Here is a 22475-nt window from a genome sequence, read left to right on the forward strand (position 1 = left end):
GAGAGGTGGAGAAAGAGGGAGAGAGGGGGAGAGAGGGAGGGGGTCTGCTGGCGTCAGCAAGCTGGCTGGAGCTGGTTCTTCTGTGACAGGTGCGGCGGGGGCGTTCGAGTGTGATGCACGAGCGCGTGGGATGCGTGGGGGGGTCGTGAAGGCTTTTCCAGCATCTGGGGGTGTGAGGTGTTCACTGCGAGCGTTGACATCACGGCCACTCCCATCATTCATTCATAAAACACGAAACAGATGCTGCAGAGCACGAGACACGACACTGACGAAAAGACGAGATGTGACGAACCGAGCTCAGATCGATCAAATCTGCAATCAAAAGTCAATATGATTGAAGATCTCAATATGAACTCAAACATTTCTCATCGAATTTACACAAATCCAGATGATTTCACCTCTACATTCATTTGACATTGAGGGAGGAACGTGAGACTGAAACGCAGCTGAGAGCTGTTGAAAAAATATAAAAGATCTGAGCACTGTGCTTTATTTAATTCAATTCGAATATTGTTAAGTCTGTTTAGTCCTATATTATAAAACTCAGAGACTTTCTAAATTTCTGAGGCAGTTCTCTATAACTTCTGGCGGACTTGCTTATTTCTAAATTTGACATATATGCACGATGTTACTTTTATCTATTTACAGTAACTCATACAGTCTTCATTTTCTCACATATCTGACGGGTTGTGTTTGGTGATGTGACTGTAAAGGCTGATCTGAGACAGGGTGAGTCATCCTCTCTTTCTGGAGGGGGAGAGATTGAGTGGGGAACGCCACTGACGCTAAACCAGATCCAGCACATCCGCAATCTTAATCAAAGCTGATTTTATTTCACTGAAATACAGCGAATGAATGGAGAGCATCTCCTCATCCTGACATGCATCAGTCACTGCTCTCTTCTCCATCAGCCAACATCATCGATGTAAAGTATGTTTCAAATGACACTCTCAGTGTAGGGAGACATGATGGTTTCTGAAATATTTTATAGGGTTGACGGTCAACTGTGAGCTTCTGTTTCCATGGTAACAGTGACTTTCTGATTGATTCTCTTCACCATTTTTATGGGTATGAATTGACAAAAATGTAAAAATAAAATGAGGAACTGTGTGCTTCTAACCAGCAATTCTGTTTCAGTATTTTGTTTCTTATGATCTACAGCTTGTCATATTTATATTGGTGAATATTGGAGTTTTTCTGTTATATTCATTGACAATACATCAAATCTCCATTTAAACTTTATACAAGTTATTTATCCAAAAAATCAAGAGTATAGCGTTAGTTCTGGCAGGTCAAGTGAGTCAAGCTCGCATCAGGTGATTCTCGTCGACTTAGATGACGCAATCACAGCTTCCGTTTTTAGGGGTCCTATGGCGGAAACATATGTTTTTCTGTGTCTTTGGCGTGTTATAAGTTTTCCATCCATGTATTAGACACATAATATTGCAAAAATGAAGTGTCGGAACAAAAGATGCGTTCTATCTAAAAGCGAATGCTCACCCAGACCTGTCTGAAACACCTCGTGTAGCCACACCCCCACGCATGTACGTCACTCTGTGGCATGATTTGACTAAGACCGCCTAAATGTATATGCAAAGTAAGTGGGCGGTCTTGTAAATCTCATTGTACTGTCACCGTCGCAGCCTGATGTTCCCAATATGGTTAAAGGTGTTACATTTCCGTGCAGTATTCGACCAATCACTACACACTATTAACCTGGCCAATCATAGCACGTCTCGCTTTTCACAGCGATGAGCTTTGTAAAATATCAGCGCGTTTCAGAGAGGTGGAGCAAAGAGGAGACACAAACATGTGTATGTGGAAAATACAGCGGTTTTTTTTGTCTTAAATCGTGTATACACATTGTATTACATCTAAAGCAAACGATAGTATTAGTTTTAGCCGAGTCAAATGAGCCCTTTAAATTTAATTGAGTTAATAGCAGCTTATCGCGTCTCCACCTCACATTTACCATCGGGACACAACTCTCTGTTAATCCCTTTCATAACTCTCAATTACGTTACACAAAGTGTAACACTTAAATGTTATTTAGAACTAACCACATCTGCGTGTTCTCTTCTGTTTACCCTGAGGAAAAACAAATCGTTGTAAGATTAAACCTAAAATAAACTTTAAACTTATTTCTGAATTCTGATTGGTTGATTTAAATGTTTTCCCAGGGTCAACATGATTTTGGACATAAAGCTCTTAGAATAATCAGGAAACCCTAACCAAATGCTAATTGTCAATCATTTTTTAACAATAGTGAACCTGACAGAAACAAAACATGTAAACTTTAATCCAAATGTCAGTTGATCTAGTGATGTGGATAGAATATGCTTTATGTCAGAAGTTGCACTTTTCTTTTGTACGTAAAAGCATTAAACTGTGAGAGATGAGAAATAAAGAAAATATAGATCACATTAGACCTTGTATTACAGTGTTAGCTTTATCGAGTATGAATCTGATGTTTTTTAGCGTTTGTATGTTGTGTCTTACCTTATATTGAGCAGGGTGACAGAGAAATCATTCCACCAATCACAAAACAATCCCACAAACCTACACAACCCTTCATCACACACAGCCGTAAAACACAACACATCTGCTGCTGATCATCTCTCTCACAACTCTCTCTCATCATTTTCATTTGATTGACACATTTCGTGTGTGTGTGTTTGTGTGTGTGTGTGTGTGTGTGCGTGTGTGTGTGTGTGTGTGTGTGTGTGCATGCATGCGTGCGTGAAAGTTTACTCTACTGTTGAAAATTAAAAGTCACTTAAATGTTTCTCTTGACCTCATAAACCTTCTGAATGTGTATGGATCTTTAACACCAGATCATATTGTGCAAATATATTACTTTTTTTCGATTATTTAATTAATAATAAACATCTGCCAATAAGAGCTCAAAACAGATCATTAAATCAAGTTTAAAAAGGATTTCACATTGAAAATAACAACTGGTAGGATTTACACATTTTTTTGTTTAATTTGCTTATTAATTTTGGACGCAGTGTTTATTTTAAGTAAATTTACTTTTGAAGACAGTTTTTTGTGAAAATATTTAATTAAAATTAATTAATAATATAAAGAAATTAACCCATAAAATTAAGTAAATCGAACTAGTTGTTTTTTTCAGTACTGTGAAAGACTTTAAGAAATTAAACTACAAGAGAACAATTCAATACAACACAAACAAATAATGTCCTCTAAATCCTAAAAAAAACACCTGAGACTATAAAGATATGAAGTAAAACTAACACAGCAAACGCAATATTACAACACTTGTATTAAGGTGTTACCTGGTGGAGAGATTTCATCATCAGTGGGTCAGTCTTTGTGAAATCCTCATAGATTGGCCTCTAGACCCCAGATAGCACAGGTACATCTGTAAGATGTCTGCTTAAGATCTGGAAAACATCTGCAGTGTAAAAACATCTTCTGAACATCTTAGAAAGAGCGGTTGTACATCCATTATAATACACATCTTACAGACATCTTCTAGAGGTCTATAGGACATCTAACAGCAGACTTAGAGATGTAGGGCAGATGAGGAAACAGCGTCTGCCAGATGTCTTGCAGAAGAAGATGTACGTGTGCTATCGGGGAAGGCTCTGGTTTGCCTGATGCTCATCTGGCAGTTACTGTAAAAGTGACAGCTCTTCATCAGCCTTCCCCAGCCGCACTAGGGTACTGTCACACTTTCGGAGGGAAGGATACTGTGCACAACATGGCTGACACTTCACAGGGGTTTTAATGCCAGCAGAGAGTAATCCACTTAGTGAAGACAAACAGGCAACATCTATAGGAGATACAAGGAATGGTCTGAACAAGTAACTGAGACAAACTAGACTTGACAAAAAATGAAATAAAGAGAACTATATGTGACCCTGGACAACAAAACCGGTCTTAAGGGGCAGATTTTTACATAATCTGAAAGCTGAAAAAATAAGATTTCTATTGATGTATGAGTTGTTAGAATAGGACAATATCTGGCTGAGATACAACCATTTGCAAAAAAACCTAAATTGCCTATAAATTACCTTTTAAGTTGTTAATCAGGGGCACTGTAGCAGGCCATCCTCTCACAAAATTAAAGGTTGTATATATTTGAGGGAGGAAATGTACAAAATATCTTCATGGAACATGATCTTTACTTAATATCTGAATGACTTCTGGCATAAAAAAGAAATCGATCATTTTTGCCCACACAATGTATTTTTGTCTTTAAATTTACTTTTTTTACTTTACTTTTAAGACTAGTTTTGTTGTCCTGTGTCACATATGAGGTCTGGGGTGATGTGCTGCATGTGCCAGGTGTGATCAAGGTGGTGTTCGGTGCAAGGGGTGATGGGAAATGTAGTCCATGGCATTAAAAGTCCGTGGATTGTGATCAGGTGAAGCTGGGAGAGAGCGCTGGTGCAGGGGGACGTGGTCAGCTGAGATGCTGAGTTTGTTACAGGTACTTGTTGAAATATAGAGCTCATATCATTGGACTGTCATGAACAGAAACACCCAATGATGAAACAAAGATGGAACTGTCCTGCCGAGTGGACATAATGCATGAACAATGCTTGGCTGGAGGAAAAGCAAGCGAGAGAGAGAGAGAGAGAGAGAGAGAGAGGGATTGTCCTGTTTATAGAGAAGTCAGGAGAGTCTGGCCTGCACAAAAGAATGAGGTCACATGAGAAAAACTAGCATACTAAAGTAAAATAATGCCACAGTTGTTCTAAATCTTTACTGTCCAATCAAAATAGGTCATATATTTGCCAGAGAAAAAACAACATTCACTGTGCAGTTAGGGTTAGGGTGGCAACAGTGCTAACCACAAAGCATCTGTGTCGTACTGTTTGTGAACGTTAGGGAAACTCTGACACAGTTACGTATATTAACATAATGTATTATTTCTTTTTTAAATTAAGCAGTTGGATTTCAGAATTACATGAAGTTATTATTATAGATCATTATTATACATCACAATTGATCACGCATAATCATTTACAACCAAGTTCATAACTGGGATACCTCAAAGTCAGTTGGTCATTTCTTGGTCATCTCAGATGGCTGCGACTATTATTAAAAATAATCCCATGAATAATTCACATTTAATAAATAAATAATTCACAGCTATTCAGTGAATTAAACACAGCACAAACATTGCACAGAGGGCACGACCAGCATCGGTCTCAGCCGTTACCATGGTGACCAACTCCATGCTCATTTTAATACAGTTTGCCTTTCCAAAAACATCTGCACAGTCAGAGCAATAATAAAATAGCCATGTTTCTTTTCTTGACCTGTTAAAACTATTCAAATGGCTCCGTATTTTCTAAAATCATACTGAAATCATTATCTATATACTGTATCTATAAAAACTGGGACAAAACAGGCGTTGTTTATGACCACACAACCATTAAGGCAACTATTCACGGTTCAAATGCTACACTCAATGTCATATCTATATTTTGTAATAATACCGTACACTCCAGAAGTCTCCATAGATTAATCTTTCTAGATTGAAGAATTTTAAGGAAGAGGTATTCAATGAATTATTAGAAATAATCAAACAGTGCCACCTGCTGCTAGGACCAAAACAATACAATTATAAAGTAGTAAAAGTATGAACATTACGCCAGAACGAAAATCATAATTGTGCGCTGTTGTAAATGTTATCTTGGCTGTTTTCTTAAACCTTTTCCAGAGGACCTAAGGACATCAAGGTGAAGGTGATTGGAATGACGGTTTTCTATCTTTAATAAATGTCCTCATGTCACTGGTTACCTGCAGGATCAATGAAGACTAAGAGATTTGGAACAATTGAAAGGATACAAAAATAGCAAAGGTCTTCTTCAGAAGATCATGGGAAGGGAGTAAAACCAACCTTCACCAGGTGCTTTTGTCCCAATAGAGTATCAGCATTGGGCTGAAATAAAACAGAATTAATTCTGTGAAACATAACAAAATCTGTGAAAAACTCAGAAAGACATGGACACATTACGGTTTTCTCGATTGCTTAAACACATTTCTTGAAATGATGCCAAATCCATGACGTATCACCCAATTCCCCCCAAATGCAATTTTCATGTCAAAATGAAGCTCTCTTCACAAAACCATTCAACCTGCTGAAAACCAAACTGGTGAGATCAACCCAGAACACTGTTACTAAAACCTCTTACTGCGATTCAAGAATAATTTGACATCTTAGTGTTTATTAGAATATACAACATAAAGGAGTGCACATAGAGCAAAATGAGATTTAGGAAAACTAAAACATTACACTTCTGTAAAGTAGATGAAGATGATCTTACAAGACAAGAAGAGTTCAAAAACCAAAGAACAATATGAACTGGTCATGCAACACAATACACTACACAACTGCACAAATCACATTTACATTCAGCCATTTAGCAGATGCTTTTATCCAAAGTCACTTACAGAGAAGATAAAGGAAACAAACAGTAAAGCCATTTGTCAATAGGAGGGAATGTAAAAAAACATGTCATCCTCTGAACCTTTGGCACAATTTCATAAAGGTATCAGATTGTCAGCAAAAACACTGAACAGGCGACAAATCCACATTTTTAAACTAGACAATCACAAATTTGAGGGCGTAAACATACATTTTACTGTATATAGTATAGTTAAATTTCTCTGATATAAAGTGTGTAGTGTGATTATACTGTATGTTTACAGTCAGAAGTATAAAGACCTGTCGATGTTTCTATGATGCACAATGACCTTTGATCCTATTGATATGATCCTGAGACTCTGATAGTCTGACTGAATGTATACTGATGAATAAATATGTGCTGTTTGAGTTTACAGCTTGACACTTCACTTCATTGAATGTGTTTATAGTTGTCAGAAAATAGTGAATTGTTTCATGAACTGTGTGTTAGCAATCGAGAAAAACTGTAAACAAATGTTTATGATGAAATTAAAACTCAAAAACACCACAGCTCAGTAGATCACGGTTGTGTTGTTTTGTACTTTCATCACCTCAAAACAGAACAAAGAGTAAATGATCTTCTTTGTGATATAAATCTGTTTTTCTACGAACACAAAGATACAATTTTCTTGAGGATGCAATGGCGCACAATTATGATTTTAGTTGTCTACAATCGACCTAGTTTTTTTGACGGACAAAAGTTAATACCTGTTTCGGTCGTGTGGTGTACATGAACAGTCCATTTAGAGCAAAATGACTGATTAATTCACAAGTAAAGATTGAAAGAAAAGAGAAAGGTGAGATGTGTAGTTCGTGGGATGAAATGTGTTCCTGGACAAACTTCACAGAAAACTGCAGCTAAACAAATCCTGCTGACCGCATCAATGCATCTCTGATTCCACTCGCCATGGTTACTGTATCCATAGAGATCACCTGGACACCACATCACATACTGTATGAGCCGTCGAATCAAAGCTGTTGTGATGAGCCCTAGCTTTGTTTGCATTCTGTATAAACACAAACTGTGTTAGAAAAAATATTCAAATACATATTTTTCATCTTTTAATAATAGAAAAGCACATTAAATAGAACAGGAAACAATAATAAAAAAACAAAAAATATAGTTGAAATGTTCATGACCAGAGTTCAAAATACAAGCAGTCATATCAATTACAGTTTCAAGTAAACATTTTTACCTCTCCACTATCTCCTTCCCAACATGTCTGATCTTTTTCTTTATAACAATGTCAAGTTTTAAAAAAAGCGAAAACAATCAGCAAGCAGTACAAATACAACAATACACAATCATATATAAAGTGTATAAAAACAGAGGGGTTACAAAAGCATACAAAAATAATAAACAACACATCTAACGGCTGTATAAACAACACGGCATCATATTTATAAAAAACATGTTGTTTTTGTATCAAACATTGACAAATGTTTTAAAACAAGGCAAAAAGAAAACAGAAGAACAGATCTTCAGCAGCTGTGTGAGCGACAGCATCGACATAAATCAAATAAATAAATCAACAACACAACACACAAGGCATTGTCATATTCTCTCCCAATACTGTGACGTGTTTTTCAGTACAGCTGTGGGTAATTCAGCAATAAACCAAGCACACTTAGTGTAGTGCCAATATAGCCAATCTGTAAACTTGATTTAATGTTTCAAACTGTCATAATGTGGAAAAACATAATTGAAATCCCAGACATCTTGTCTTATATGTCTACAAAAACTTTATAATAAAAGATCATTTCAAGACATGGCACAGAGGATTGAAGCAGATTATGGTACGTTGAAGACAAAACCATTGTAAATAAAATGGAAACTGAGCCATTTTGTATGTTGGACAACAGCCTCTTAAAACAGTCAGTCAGTGTTTTATTTGCTGTGTTCAGTGTCACATGTCCAGTTGTTAAAGCATGAGCTGAAGCTCAGGCAACAGTAGCCACTGAGTCACACTCAGTTGTGTTTTCTTTCTCTGTCGTTTCGCATTCATTCTGCTTCTTGTTCCAGCAAGACAAAGCAGAGATGAAAAGAGCAGCTCCACCCAGCAACACGAACCCTCCGCTGCAGAAGAACGCCAGGTCGTATGAATGCATCCAGTCATAGATCCATCCTGAACCGGAAATCAAACAGTAGAATTGTTTTCATTCAAATGACTTAAGCAATGAAAATGAAAGAAGCTTCAAACAGATGCATAAGCTGAGCAAACATAATTCTTCTGAAGTCATGTTACAGTACACGTGTTTTCAACAGAGAAACACCAACGGACGGTTTGTAAAATAACTCCTTTTTTCTTTGACATCTTTTCAAAGATCTGTTGAATAGAAGAAGTGATTACAGTCTATTCAGTCTGTTACTCTCACAAAGCTTCATAAGACTTACTGTGCGAGTCCAAACAAACTCAAATGCTCTCATGTTTTTTTAGGGCAGAAACCTTCAGAATGAAAAAGTGGTTAGACCACATTGATGTTCATTTCTTTTAATAACGTTTGTGTTACACAAAAGGTGAAGGTCTAGAAGTTAAATGGAAATGTACAGAATGTTCTAGACACCTAATCTTGACTTGATCCTATTTCCAAACTGACCTTTCTCTCAAAAAATGTTTAAATGTTGTTTTACTTGAATAATATTTTTAAATACCAATCCATTCATGTGAAGTTTTAGTGTGGCCTTTCACAGTAGAGACTGCTTTATTATAGATTCTCTACCATATTTATCTGAGAACACCACAGATAATGTTTTTCTAACATTGTTGGATCTCAGCCGTGATATACAGAACTAATTTCGAAGCTCGAAAACTGTATTTGGTGGTGCTCAAAGGAATCATTTTAAACGTGCTTGCTATCTAAAGGACCGAAGATTTTCAGGTTGATTCTAAACCCTCTTATGCTCACCATCCTTTAGGGGTTCCTCAGGGTTCCATTTTGGTGCCTACACTTTTCTCCCTATATATGCTCTCATTGGGTAATTTCTTTAAGAAATATGGCATATAACCACATCTTAGCTTAAATTGATTGGTAACCGGTACGTTTTAGAGATGATAAAAAATTCCCCTGTTTGTTAACAACTTTCCATTTGTGGCTTTTATACTCTCTAATCATGTTATTTTTTACTCAGTCTCCTTTTCATTGATTATTTTATGCCTTAAATTGTTTGTATGTATTTGTTTAATATTTTTTTAAACTTCAATCCGTCACTTGGTGAAAAATAAAGAACTCAGTTTAATAAGCAACTACTAAAGTCTTTTTAATGTTAGTATTATAAGTAAATTATTTTAAGTAATAATTATTTCTAACTTGTGGAACGATTTTGGAAACATCATTTGATTTAAAAGACGTTTCACGTTTCTGTTTCAAACAGAGATAACGGACAAAGTTCTAGATTGCACTGTGTGAGATGTATCATCAGAATAAAAACGTTACCTGCGATGGGCGGTCCAAGCATGATACTCAATCCACCGAAGAACATCAAGATCCCGTAGGCCTCAGTCAGACGATCCATTCCCACGACCTTAGTGGTCATGTAGGGGATGACGGACCAGTTCCCAGAAAAAAAGCCCAGCATGGCCGAGATGACCTGCAGCCCGGCGTAATTCTTGGTGAAGGGGATAAGGATGAGAGCCACCCCGGTGCCCAGCAGGGTGAAGGCGTACAGGAAGATGCTGTTCATCCACCGAATGTCCATGACGACTCCTAGCAGCAGCTTTCCCACCCCGGCGGCGATGGAAACGATAGATACCAGAGGAATGGTGCTGATGCCATCGACCAGACCTTCTGTCTGAGCTAAATCCTCCAGGAAGAGGAGAGGTGGATACGTCCCGAGACAACACGCAAACAAAGACACGCACATGGCCGAGAAGACCCTGTTCTGGAGCAGCTCTCCTGCCGAATGCAAGTATTCAGAATACCTCTTCTGTTTGCTCTTTATGAGCCGTACCAGCGGGCTCTTCGTGTCTTTCCTCTCCTCTGTGACAAGAGCTTTGATGACGGACGGGTCCTTTTCAACGGGATCCTCAGTGACAGGGGCCTTTTCAAGGTCCTTTCCTTCCGACTTCTGGCTCAGTGCTTTTCTCTGTTTGAGGTAGTAAGCCGGCAGGTGCAGAGGTCTCATGAGTCCAGCACAGGCAATGATGTTTAGTGCAAAACAGCCGATCAGCAGAAGGCATCCATCGAGTCCAAAGAGCACAATGAATTCATTCTGCGCTGTGGCATACAGGAAACCTCCGATGCTTGTACCTGAGAACATTGAGGCAATGCTTGTGATCTCTGATGGTTTTTATTGCTCTTTTTGGAAATATGGTATATTGAACTTGGAAAAACATAAATAGAAGCCATGTGTAGAATAACTATGGCAGAGCCATTAGTAACCTACCGATGTGCGTACAGATATGAAAGCCACAATGTAAAGATTTGATAAAGCACATAGAGACAGAGAACAAAGTAAAACCAGGGTAGACATCAACGTTGAATAGGTTTTGCCACAGAGGTTTGTACATTTTTTATTTACTGAGCAAGTGTACTCTGGTTGTGTCATGTGTTTATATTGTGAAACAAACTATTTAAAAAATGTTTACCTGTTGTGACAATTCCAAGAGCAAGACCACGTCTCTTGTCAAAATACTGGCATGTGATGGTTACGGTAGCAGCATAAACAAGTCCACAGCCCAGTCCTGTGTGTAATACAAGTGTGGAAGAAGTTAAGACGGATTCATTCATTTTAACCTCAAGTTAATAAGTAAGGGATAATGTACAGGCAGCCGGTTGTTATCGCAGAAATAAGCCCCAAAAGTGTGATCATGACCCGACGTTAAGCAGAATGTCTTGTATCACACTGAAGGAGCTTATTTCGGGATAACAGCCAGCTGCTTGTACATTATCTCACTTATAACACAGCTACTTTCCACATGAAGAAAAATGGACATGAAATGTGAATTTGTAATTTTTTATTAGCTAATTTTTACCGAATGCAGACCTTCCGCGAGGAACAGCTGTTTACTTTCTGTTTTAAGGTAAGAAACGACGTTGAAACACTCAAACGTTTTGAGTTCAGTTGAGTACCGTTAACTTAGACAGTACCTGGAAAACGGTGCCGTTACCAAACGGTACCTTTTGTCGGTACTTAACTCTCTGTGTAATAAATACTCGCTGTATTTATTTCAGTGAAACAAAGGCCAAACCTCTCAATTTCAACATTTTGTTGACATTTTACACAAAAGAAATGAAGACTATAGAAATAACTACAGCATTATTATTACTACCAGCTTATTCTATTTCCTTATCACACACATATCACAAGAGTTCCCTAAGCCAGCCCCATCAGGCGTCCCCGAGGCGGCCGCTCCAGAGTACCACGAGCCATCCGTTCCACGAGCCAGATGCTCCAAACTTCCCCAAGCCGGACACTCCAAAGTTCCCCGAGCCGTTGATTCCAAAGTTCCCTGAGCCGGACACTCCAAAGTTCCCCGAGCCGTTGATTCCAAAGTTCCCTGAGCCGGACGCTTCAAAGTTTCCCGAGCCGTCCGCTCCAAAGTTCCCCGAGCTGGTCCTGTCCGGCGTCCCAGATCTCCCCGAGCCGGCATATCCATCCTGGGCGGTCACCACATCCCTGGACTTTCCCCCAACACTTTTTGGTGGGGCAATGTCGGGACGAGGTGGTCGTCCTCCCTGTCCCAGCTTCCCTCAGCAAGGCAACGAGGACTAGTGGTTGCAAACGCCCTCTGTACGCCGCAGTCTTGTTAAGTGTCACCAGCCTCCTCGCCACGACCGCGGCAGTCGTGAACCCCTACACTCCCAGCTCCAAGATCATAGCCACAGCGACCCTCTCCACCCTGGTCCCCTGAACTGCCGGCACCCCACAGTTGCCCGAGCACCTGATACCTCCATGTTCCCCCTGACTCGCTGTGCCTGGAGCATTGTCCTGGAGGATTCCTTTCCGGTGTGCACTGCACTAGCCTGCAGGAATCACACTCCCCTCCTGTGATGTTGTTTCGTAGGCGCGAGGACGCGCTTTCCATGAGGGGGGAGTTCTGTAACATCCTGTCTGTCCCCAGTCAGTTTTCTGTAGTCTTGATTTCTCCACACTCCCTCACCTGTTCCTCGTCAACAGTTCCCGCACCTGCCCATCATCAGACTCATCACCCAGACACTACATAAACTCTCACTTATCCTTTGTTCATCGTCTGTTCTAGTTGTCATATAGATGGTATGCGTTGATTTTACTTTCCCACGTGAACACGCCTGGACACGCTTCCCTTTGTGTGCAATGACACAGTCCCCTGTGTGGTTTAACACGCAGCAAATGGCTGAGGAGAATAGGAGAAACAAATAAACCGGGACCAAAACACGCAAATATTTGCTGAAATCACAAGCAGCTGGACTCGACGGTGATCCTTATGATGTCTCTTTGTTTACATATTTACATTTAGGTATTCCTGGACACTGAAATGTTGCCATTCCTCATATTGTAATCAGTCATTTGTTAAGTGTTTTACCACACAGGAGGGCATGCTCCGGCGTGCTCACGTGGTTAAGTGATGACACATCCATACCCTCTATCGTGAGTTGTCAATTTGTCTTCCCAGTACCTTTCTTAGCTGTTATCGTGTCTTACCTGTGGATTTATATGCTTGTGGATCATTGACTTTATTCCCGAGGACTTCGTACTCTATGTACCCAAGGATTATATTTCATGCTTCCGTGTGGATTACGTGTTTGTGGATCATAGGCTGTGTTTGGTTACTATTAAACCCTCATTCTACAAACATCTGTGGTCTTCCCTTTGTATGTTGTAACAAACAAAAAGTCGACAAAATATTTTTACAGCATCATTACTGAAAGCAGATTGATTTGTAATATACATTTTAAACAGACATACTGAAAAATTACACACATATAATGTTGATTATACAATAATACATGTAATAATAATAATGTAAATGTGCATCAGTCTCCTGCTGCGCTGTTCACAGCTTCAAACTGCACCTTCAGGACTCACTCACCTCTTTCCATCGACTGCTCTAAAACTGTCACTAATTACTTTGTTTTTGGACTTCTTGAGATGATTTTAGTCATTTGTGGACAGAAAACACAAAGGGTCTTAACAAACTTAAATGTTTAGCGCAGTGTGAACATTTGTGTGCGGGTGCCGGTGTTGTACCGAAATCCGACTCCCTGGACAAATCATACTCCCCTCGCGTGCACGCGCTTTATTCACATTTGATAGGCGGAGTTAAGAGTTCTGTTTGCTGCGATTTTATTTCACACTTCTAGCCCCAGGAATGAATGTGTAAATTAGTCGTTGTCAAAGTCCGAAAATCTATGATCACCAAAAGATGTTAAGCAATACTAAGGATTAAAGATGGGTCAAGTAAATAAACACACCACAACATGTTAGATAGATTTAGCTCGCTCGTGGAAGCGATATCTTCAAGACCACACGGACAATTTTACATGAATTATCACAGTTAAGGGATAGTTATGTTTTTTATGCAGACTAATTTGGATGCCTGATGTCATTTATCTGTGCACAACTTTGTTCCAAAAAGAAGTCACGATATCTTTGGATTTGTGGATGACGTTTTGCTGTTGCCATGTTACTAATTCACACCGTCTTTCAAATAACTTGTAGGCTGATCCTTTACATGAAGTATAGAAGAAGGTGTTAAAAATGCCAAAATTCTTTCATTTATCTCTTTTTTAAGGATTTTTCCCTTCTGTTACATTTTGTTTGACCAATGAAATCACGATTAAAGGACAAAACAAACAGTTTTCAATTGTCTTCTATTTTGATAACATTGAAAATGCGTTATGTCTTATGAAAATACAAAATATGATTTATTTTGTATCAGGCTATTTAACAGACCATTCCTTTATTTCTTTTCAGGTTTAAATATTCTATTCAATGTATGTTTTTCTAACCTTTGTGTAGTGTTAAAAAGCTGGAACAAGAAGCACTTCATTTCTTTAATATATCTTTGGTTGGTGGCCTCATGACTATTAAGCTTTAGTTTTACTGGAACGAGTTTAATGGGGGAGTAAAATTTCCACAATTTTAAACTTACACCTCCCAAAAATGTACTTCCCTCTTTATCTCATCTTAATATTATCACAGGCACATCACATATAAAATACTGACACATCTTTATATAGAGATTGTGTCTTTAAAAGCATTTGACTCTAGCTTCAATACATTGGGTTTATTATAGGGGGTATAATTTCCACAACAATAACCCATATAGCCGTTAAAAATGTACTCCCCTCTTAATCTCATTTTAATATTATCACAGGCACATCACATATAAGATACTGACACATCTTTATATAGAGATTGTGTCTTTAAAAGCATTTGACTGTGGCTTCAACACAGTGGGTTTATTATAGGGGGTATAATTTCCACAACAATAACCCATATAGCCGTTAAAAATGTACTCCCCTCTTAATCTTATTTTAATATTATCACAGGCACATCACATATAAGATACTGACACATCTTTATATAGAGGTTGTGTCTTTAAAAGCATTTGACTGTGGCTTCAACACAGTGGGTTTATTATAGGGGGTATAATTTCCACAACAATAACCCATATACCCGTTAAAAATGTACTCCCCTCTTAATCTCATTTTAATATTATCACAGGCACATCACATATAAGATACTGACACATCTTTATATAGAGGTTGTGTCTTTAAAAGCATTTGACTGTGGCTTCAACACAGTGGGTTTATTATAGGGGGTATAATTTCCACAACAATAACCCATATACCCGTTAAAAATGTACTCCCCTCTTAATCTCATTTTAATATTATCACAGGCACATCACATATAAGATACTGACACATCTTCATATAGAGGTTGTCTCTTTAAAAGCATTTGACTTTAGCTTCAATACAGTGGGTTTATTATAGGGGGTATAATTTCCACAACAATAACCAATATACCCGTTAATAATGTACTCCCCTCTTAATCTCTCTTTAATATTATCACAGGCACATCACATATAAGATACTGACACATCTTTATATAGAGATTGTGTCTTTAAAAGCATTTGACCCTAGCTTCAATACATTGGGTTTATTATAGGGGGTATAATTTCCACAACAATAACCCATATACCCGTTAATAATGTACTCCCCTCTTAATCTCACTTTAATATCATCACAGGCACATCACATATAAGATACTGACACATCTTCATATAGAGGTTGTGTCTTTAAAAGCATTTGACTGTAGCTTCAATATACAGTCGTGGCCAAAAGTTTTGAGAAGTACATAAATATTCGTTTTCAAAAAGTTTGCTGCTAAACTGCTTTTAGATCTTTGTTTCAGTTGTTTCTGTGATGTACTTAAATGTAATTACAAGCACTTCATACGTTTCAAAGGCTTTTATCGACAATTACATGACATTTATGCAAAGAGTCAGTATTTGCAGTGTTGGCCCTTCTTCTTCAGGACCCCTGCAATTCGTCTGGGCATGCTCTCAATCAACTTCTGGGCCAAATCCTGACTGATAGCAACCCATTCTTTCATAATAACTACTTGGAGTTTGTCAGAATTAGTGGGTTTTTGTTTGTCCACCCGCCTTTTGAGGATTGACCACAAGTTCTCAATGGGATTAAGATCTGGGGAGTTTCCAGGCCATGGACCCAAAATTTTAACGTTCTGGTCCCCGAGCCACTTAGTTATCACTTTTGCCTTATGGCACGGTGCTCCATCGTGCTGGAAAATGCATTGTTCTTCACATTTAGTCATTTGGCAGACGCTTTTATCCAAAGCGACTTACAGTGCACTTATTACAGGGACATATTACATTATCCCCCTGGAGTAACATGGAGTAAAGTGTCTTGCTCCAGTACACACTGGTGGTGGCTGCTGGGATCGAACTAGCAACCTTTGATTTACCAGTTCAGTGGTTTAACCGACTAGACCACCATCTCCATTTCTCCATTCACCAAACTGTTGTTGGATTGTCGGAAGAAGTTGCTGTTGGAGGGTGTTTTGGTACCATTCTTTATTCATGGCTCTGTTTTTGGGCAGAATTGTGAGTGAGCCCACTCCCTTGGATGAGAAGCAACCCCACACATGAATGGTGTTAGGATGCTTTACTGTTGACATGACACAAGACTGATGGTAGCGCTCACCTTTTCTTCTCCGGACAAGCCTTTTTCCAGATGCCCAAAACAATCGGAAAGGGGCTTCATCGGAGAATATGACTTTGACCCAGTCCTCAGCAGTCCATTCACTATACTTTCTGCACAAGATCAATCTGTCCCTGATGTTTTTTTTTTGGAGAGAAGTGGTTTCTTTGCTGCCCTTCTTGACACCAGGCCATTTTCCAAAAGTCTTCGCCTCACTGTGCGTGCAGATGCGCTCACACCTGCCTGCTGCCATTCCTGAGCAAGTTCTGCAACGGTGGCACTCCGATCCCGCAGCTGAATCCTCTTTAGGAGACGATCCTGGTGCTTGCTGGACTTTCTTGGACGCCCTGAAGCCTTCTTTACAAGAGAAGTGGTTTCTTTGCTGCCCTTCTTGACACCAGGCCATCTTCCAAAAGTCTTCGCCTCACCGTGCGTGCAGATGCGCTCACACCTGCCTGCTGCCATTCCTGACCAAGTTCTGCACCGGTGGCACTCCGATCCCGCAGCTGAATCCTCTTTAGGAGACGATCCTGGTGCTTGCTGGACTTTCTTGGACGCCCTGAAGCCTTCTTTACAAGAATTGAACCTCTTTCCTTGAAGTTCTTGATGAACCTATAAATTGTTGATTTAGGTGCAATCTTAGTAGCCACAATATCCTTGCCTGTGAAGTCATTTGTATGCACCGCATTGATGGCTGCACGCATTTCTTTGCAGGTCACCATGGTTAACAATGGAAGAACAATGATTTCAAGCATCACCCTCCTTTTAACATGTCAAGTCTGCCATTCTAACCCAATCAGCCTGACATAATGATCTCCAGCCTTGTGCTTGTCAACATTCTCACCTGAGTTAACAAGATGATTACTGAAATGATCTCAGCAGGTCATTTAATGACAGCAATGAAATGCAGGGGAAATTTTTGGGGGAATTAAGTTAATTTTCATGGCAAAGAAGGACTATGCAATTCATCTGATCACTCTTCATAACATTCTGGAGTATATGCAAATTGCTATTATAAAAACGTAAGCAGCAACTTTTCCAATTTCCAATATTTATGTAATTCTCAAAACATTTGGCCACGACTATATATATCATCCTATCTTACTTTATATAATTGAATATATAATAATGAAACAACCAAATATTACTAAATTACAAAGTAAATAAGTATTTCTACTTTTTATTTATTTAAAAATATAAGCATAATATAATTTCAATATATCCAAATGAAAAATGTAAAATTCAAATATAAACAGAGTCATACAGTATTTTAAACTGTATTCTAACATATTTTTGTTTCGGAAGGGGACACTGGAACTGATGGATTCTGAACACATTGTTTTCCATTGGCTTTCAAGACAACTATTTATTGATTGCTGAACAATATTTGTCCCTTTTGTAGTGTAACAATAATCATTAAATAACAAATACATTTAAGAAAACTAAATTTTTGAGAGACTGAACGAACAGCACTTACTGTAAATAACTCAGTCTTGAAAACATTTTAGACTTATTTAAATGTAGAAAAAAATCATCATATTGCTTTTACAAGTTACTTCCAACAGGCTGTGCAGATGAAGCTTGACACCTTCAATGATGTTTTTACACAGACAGTGTGGAACGACAGTGGGCACACATCACAGCCAATCTAAACATATTGGCAATTAAATAAATTTTAAAATGTAAACAAGCATACATTAAAAATTATTCTTATTCTAAGAGCAATTTTTGCTATAAAAAATTAGTTTGACACAGATTAAACTTTAAATTATATTTGAAACGGAAGAACGTCTTTACTTACCCAATCACTTCCAGTATTGTGTTCCCCACAGAAAGTAACATAAGTCCTTTAAGTTAAGTCCGGGTAGATAAGGGTGTAAAATGCACAACATTTACTTTTAATTCATTTTTAACGGGTATCTTAGTTATTGTTGTGGAAATTATACCCCCTATAATAAACCCAATGCATTGAAGCTAGAGTCAAATTCTTTTAAAGACTCAACCTCTATATAAAGATGTGTCAGTATCTTATATGTGATGTGCCTGTGATAATATTAAAGTGAGATTAAGAGGGGAGTACATTTTTAACGGCTATATGGGTTATTGTTGTGGAAATTATACCCCCTATAATAAACCCAATGTATTGAAGCTAGGGTCAAATGCTTTTAAAGACACAATCTCTATATAAAGATGTGTCAGTATTTTATATGTGATGTGCCTGTGATAATATTAAAATGAGATTAAGAGGGGAGTACATTTTTAACGGCTATATGGGTTATTGTTGTGGAAATTATACCCCCTATAATAAACCCACTGTATTGAAGCTAGAGTCAAATTCTTTTAAAGACTCAACCTCTATATAAAGATGTGTCAGTATCTTATATGTGATGTGCCTGTGATGATATAAAAGTGAGATTAAGAGGGGAGTACATTATTAACGGGTATATGGGTTATTGTTGTGGAAATTATACCCCCTATAATAAACCCACTGTATTGAAGCTAAAGTCAAATGCTTTTAAAGACATAATCTCTATATAAAGATGTGTCAGTATCTTATATGTGATGTGCCTGTGATAATATTAAAGAGAGATTAAGAGGGGAGTACATTATTAACGGGTATATTGGTTATTGTTGTGGAAATTATACCCCCTATAATAAACCCAATGTATTGAAGCTAGAGTCAAATGCTTTTAAAGAGACAACCTCTATATGAAGATGTGTCAGTATCTTATATGTGATGTGCCTGTGATAATATTAAAATGAGATTAAGAGGGGAGTACATTTTTAACGGCTATATGGGTTATTGTTGTGGAAATTATACCCCCTATAATAAACCCAATGTATTGAAGCTAGAGTCAAATGCTTTTAAAGACACAATCTCTATATAAAGATGTGTCAGTATTTTATATGTGATGTGCCTGTGATAATATTAAGATGAGATAAAGAGGGAAGTACATTTTTGGGAGGTGTAAGTTTAAAATTGTGGAAATTTTACTCCCCCATTAAACTCGTTCCAGTAAAACTAAAGCTTAATAGTCATGAGGCCACCAACCAAAGATATATTAAAGAAATGAAGTGCTTCTTGTTCCAGCTTTTTAACACTACACAAAGGTTAGAAAAACATACATTGAATAGAATATTTAAACCTGAAAAGAAATAGAGGAATGGTCTGTTAAATAGCCTGATACAAAATAAATCATATTTTGTATTTTCATAAGTCATAACGCATTTTCAATGTTATCAAAATAGAAGACACTTGAAAACTGTTTGTTTTGTCCTTTAATCGTGATTTCATTGGTCAAACAAAATGTAACAGAAGGGAAAAATCCTTAAAAAAGAGATAAATGAAAGAATTTTGGCATTTTTAACACCTTCTTCTATACTTCATGTAAAGGATCAGCCTACAAGTTATTTGAAAGACGGTGTGAATTAGTAACATGGCAACAGCAAAACGTCATCCACAAATCCAAAGATATCGTGACTTCTTTTTGGAACAAAGTTGTGCACAGATAAATGACATCAGGCATCCAAATTAGTCTGCATAAAAAACATAACTATCCCTTAACTGTGATAATTCATGTAAAATTGTCCGTGTGGTCTTGAAGATATCGCTTCCACGAGCGAGCTAAATCTATCTACCATGTTGTGGTGTGTTTATTTACTTGACCCATCTTTAATCCTTAGTATTGCTTAACATCTTTTGGTGATCATAGATTTTCGGACTTTGACAACGACTAATTTACACATTCATTCCTGGGGCTAGAAGTGTGAAATAGAATCGCAGCAAACAGAACTCTTAACTCCGCCTATCAAATGTGAATAAAGCGCGTGCACGCGAGGGGAGTATGATTTGTCCGGGGAGTCGGATTTCGGTACAACACCGGCTGCGTCTGAGCGCGCATTTCCTTAACGCGCGTGTATGCTTCATTTTTTAAACAAGAACAAGTGAAATAAATCATATAAATATGATAACCACATGTAGAGTCGAGTATTTATTTTCATTTTGTACGTTGATTAGGACAGTCTGCTTTATTAGCGGTTTGATTTTCGCTTTGAGTCAAATAAAACTATCTCTTTCTCTCTTTCTAACGTACATGCTCTCGCGCAGCACCCGTTGCGTTCTCAAATAAGTTTTGTGTTTGTCCCAAATGCTGGAAAAACCCTCCTCATCTACACATCCATTAGGAAACCTCCAAAGCAGGTGATACTCACCAACTACTATTCCATAGGAGAATATGAGAAACTGAACATTGGGTGCAAAAGCACTAAGCATGAGCCCTCCAGAGACCATCACTCCACTGAAGATGGTCACAGGTCTCGCCCCAAAATTCACAACACAAGCACTGCAGATAGGACCTGTACAAAAATAAAAAAGCATTAAAGAATAAAACTTGCTTCATGATGAAATAAAAAACAGTTTTCAGTGGTTTATATAAGCGTTGTGTGAAAAGTGTACGTGACGTCAACAACAATCTGTGGCACAACAGAAAATCATTTCACGCTGCTCTCAACACGTTTCATAACACTGGGTGTTAGAATGTATCAAATAAGAACTTGAATTGTTTCTATGTAGCTGGTGCAGAACACATCAATGAAACGAACGTACTAGCAATGAGTCCGACACCGGACACCAGAGATCCGACCCACGCCGTCGTGCCTTTGCTGTCGTGGAAGGTGTTGAGCCACTCGGGGTAGAGCACCCCCACAGACTGAGGCGAGCCGTACGCCAGGAGCTGACCCATGAATGAGGCCGCCACGATGGCCCAACCCCATCCACCATCCGGAGCCTTCCGTGTGTCCTGAGGGCTCATTTCTACACCGGCGTTCTGTGATGAGAAAATCAAGTTTCATATTCATGGCATTTCAAACCAGAGAGCAAAATGGCGGTGAGCAAATGACACAGAAATAAAAGCAGTCGTTTAAACCGGTGGAACAGTGCTTTATTCTGTTTGTGGAAGGGCATTGTAAAGTGTATTATTAGATCATAGAAACTCTTCAGCTGCTACTGCGTTCTGGTTTTGAAAATATGTTGAATTACCAATGTTAAGTCGCTCAGTTAACAAACCACAACTCTTTTAAAGTTTGGCAACAACGCCAATGCACCCAGGGTACCCAAAACGGCATTAACACAAATACAGCATCAGAAATTCGTCTGGACTGAATGATTATGATGGGAATTGTTTTAATCAAACCCAAAACACACTTCATAAAGCCATTTTGTCTCGTAACTGTATTTGTAACTAGAAGCATTATTATTTATATTGAACGCGCTGACGCGCGGCACAAGAGCGCACTGCCGCAGTCGCGCGCGCGCGCAGTGAAAACAATTTTATTTTGAGCAAATGAAATTACGCGTTTAATTTCACACAAGTGAATAAACGTCGTTTTGTTCTGGCGTAACCATCTTCAATGCAACAATCTGATCACCATAAACATATAAAACACAAACGTAACAAACGCCCGTGTTTACATATCTGGTTCAAGAACGATACCACTTAACGTTATGATGTGAAATCTCCAGTATGCACCATGACACTAACGGATTTTTTAATGTCATCGTATTATTTTAATGTCTTACCTTCGAGCGGGAATTGTTGTTTTCCTCGCTAAATTCCTCTCAATGTGTTGGACGCTGCGGCGTTTCGGGGTTAAATTTCACATCATCGCGTGTAAACAAAAGGTGTTGAGTGTTGTTTATATGAATGAAATGAAACATCCCGATGTGTTCCTGATCACTGAAGGCTCAGGTCTGACCGCATGAGCTCCGGCTTTTGTTGTCGGATGTTTAAACCGGTTTGAAGCTGTTCTCGCTGGTCCAGTTTCACATTTCGATGCTTCAACTTCCTCCATCATTCAGAGAGAATAAACGCACTACACGCATCAT

At 38.4% G+C, this 22475-nt stretch overlaps 1 protein-coding gene across 1 annotated transcript; it reads right to left on the reverse strand.

Annotated features, from left to right (window-relative positions):
* Positions 1-7542: 7542 nt before the first annotated feature.
* slc16a9b (solute carrier family 16 member 9b) lies at positions 7543-22467 on the reverse strand. The gene is made up of 6 exons (XM_056772189.1): positions 22170-22467; positions 21198-21417; positions 20804-20947; positions 11032-11127; positions 9881-10693; positions 7543-8571 (listed from the first exon to the last, which is right to left on the reverse strand). The coding sequence occupies exons 2-6, from the start codon at positions 21400-21402 to the stop codon at positions 8387-8389; spliced, it is 1443 nt and encodes a 480-aa protein (XP_056628167.1). The 5' UTR covers positions 21403-21417; positions 22170-22467; the 3' UTR covers positions 7543-8386.
* Positions 22468-22475: the final 8 nt, after the last annotated feature.

Source organism: Triplophysa dalaica, chromosome 17, assembly GCF_015846415.1.
Source record: "Triplophysa dalaica isolate WHDGS20190420 chromosome 17, ASM1584641v1, whole genome shotgun sequence".
NCBI classification, from domain to species: Eukaryota; Metazoa; Chordata; class Actinopteri; order Cypriniformes; family Nemacheilidae; genus Triplophysa; species Triplophysa dalaica.

Bases quoted from the DNA above. Each gene is read 5' to 3' on its own strand.
- slc16a9b (XM_056772189.1), bottom strand. From the start codon at position 21,402: ATGAGCCCTCAGGACACACGGAAGGCTCCGGATGGTGGATGGGGTTGG. The intron at 10,694-11,031 runs GTAAACATTTTT...CAATGTTCTCAG, and splicing joins TCTTGGAATTGTCACAACAG to GTACAAGCATCGGAGGTTTC. The intron at 8,572-9,880 runs GTAACGTTTTTA...TTTCCGGTTCAG, and splicing joins GCTTGGACCGCCCATCGCAG to GATGGATCTATGACTGGATG.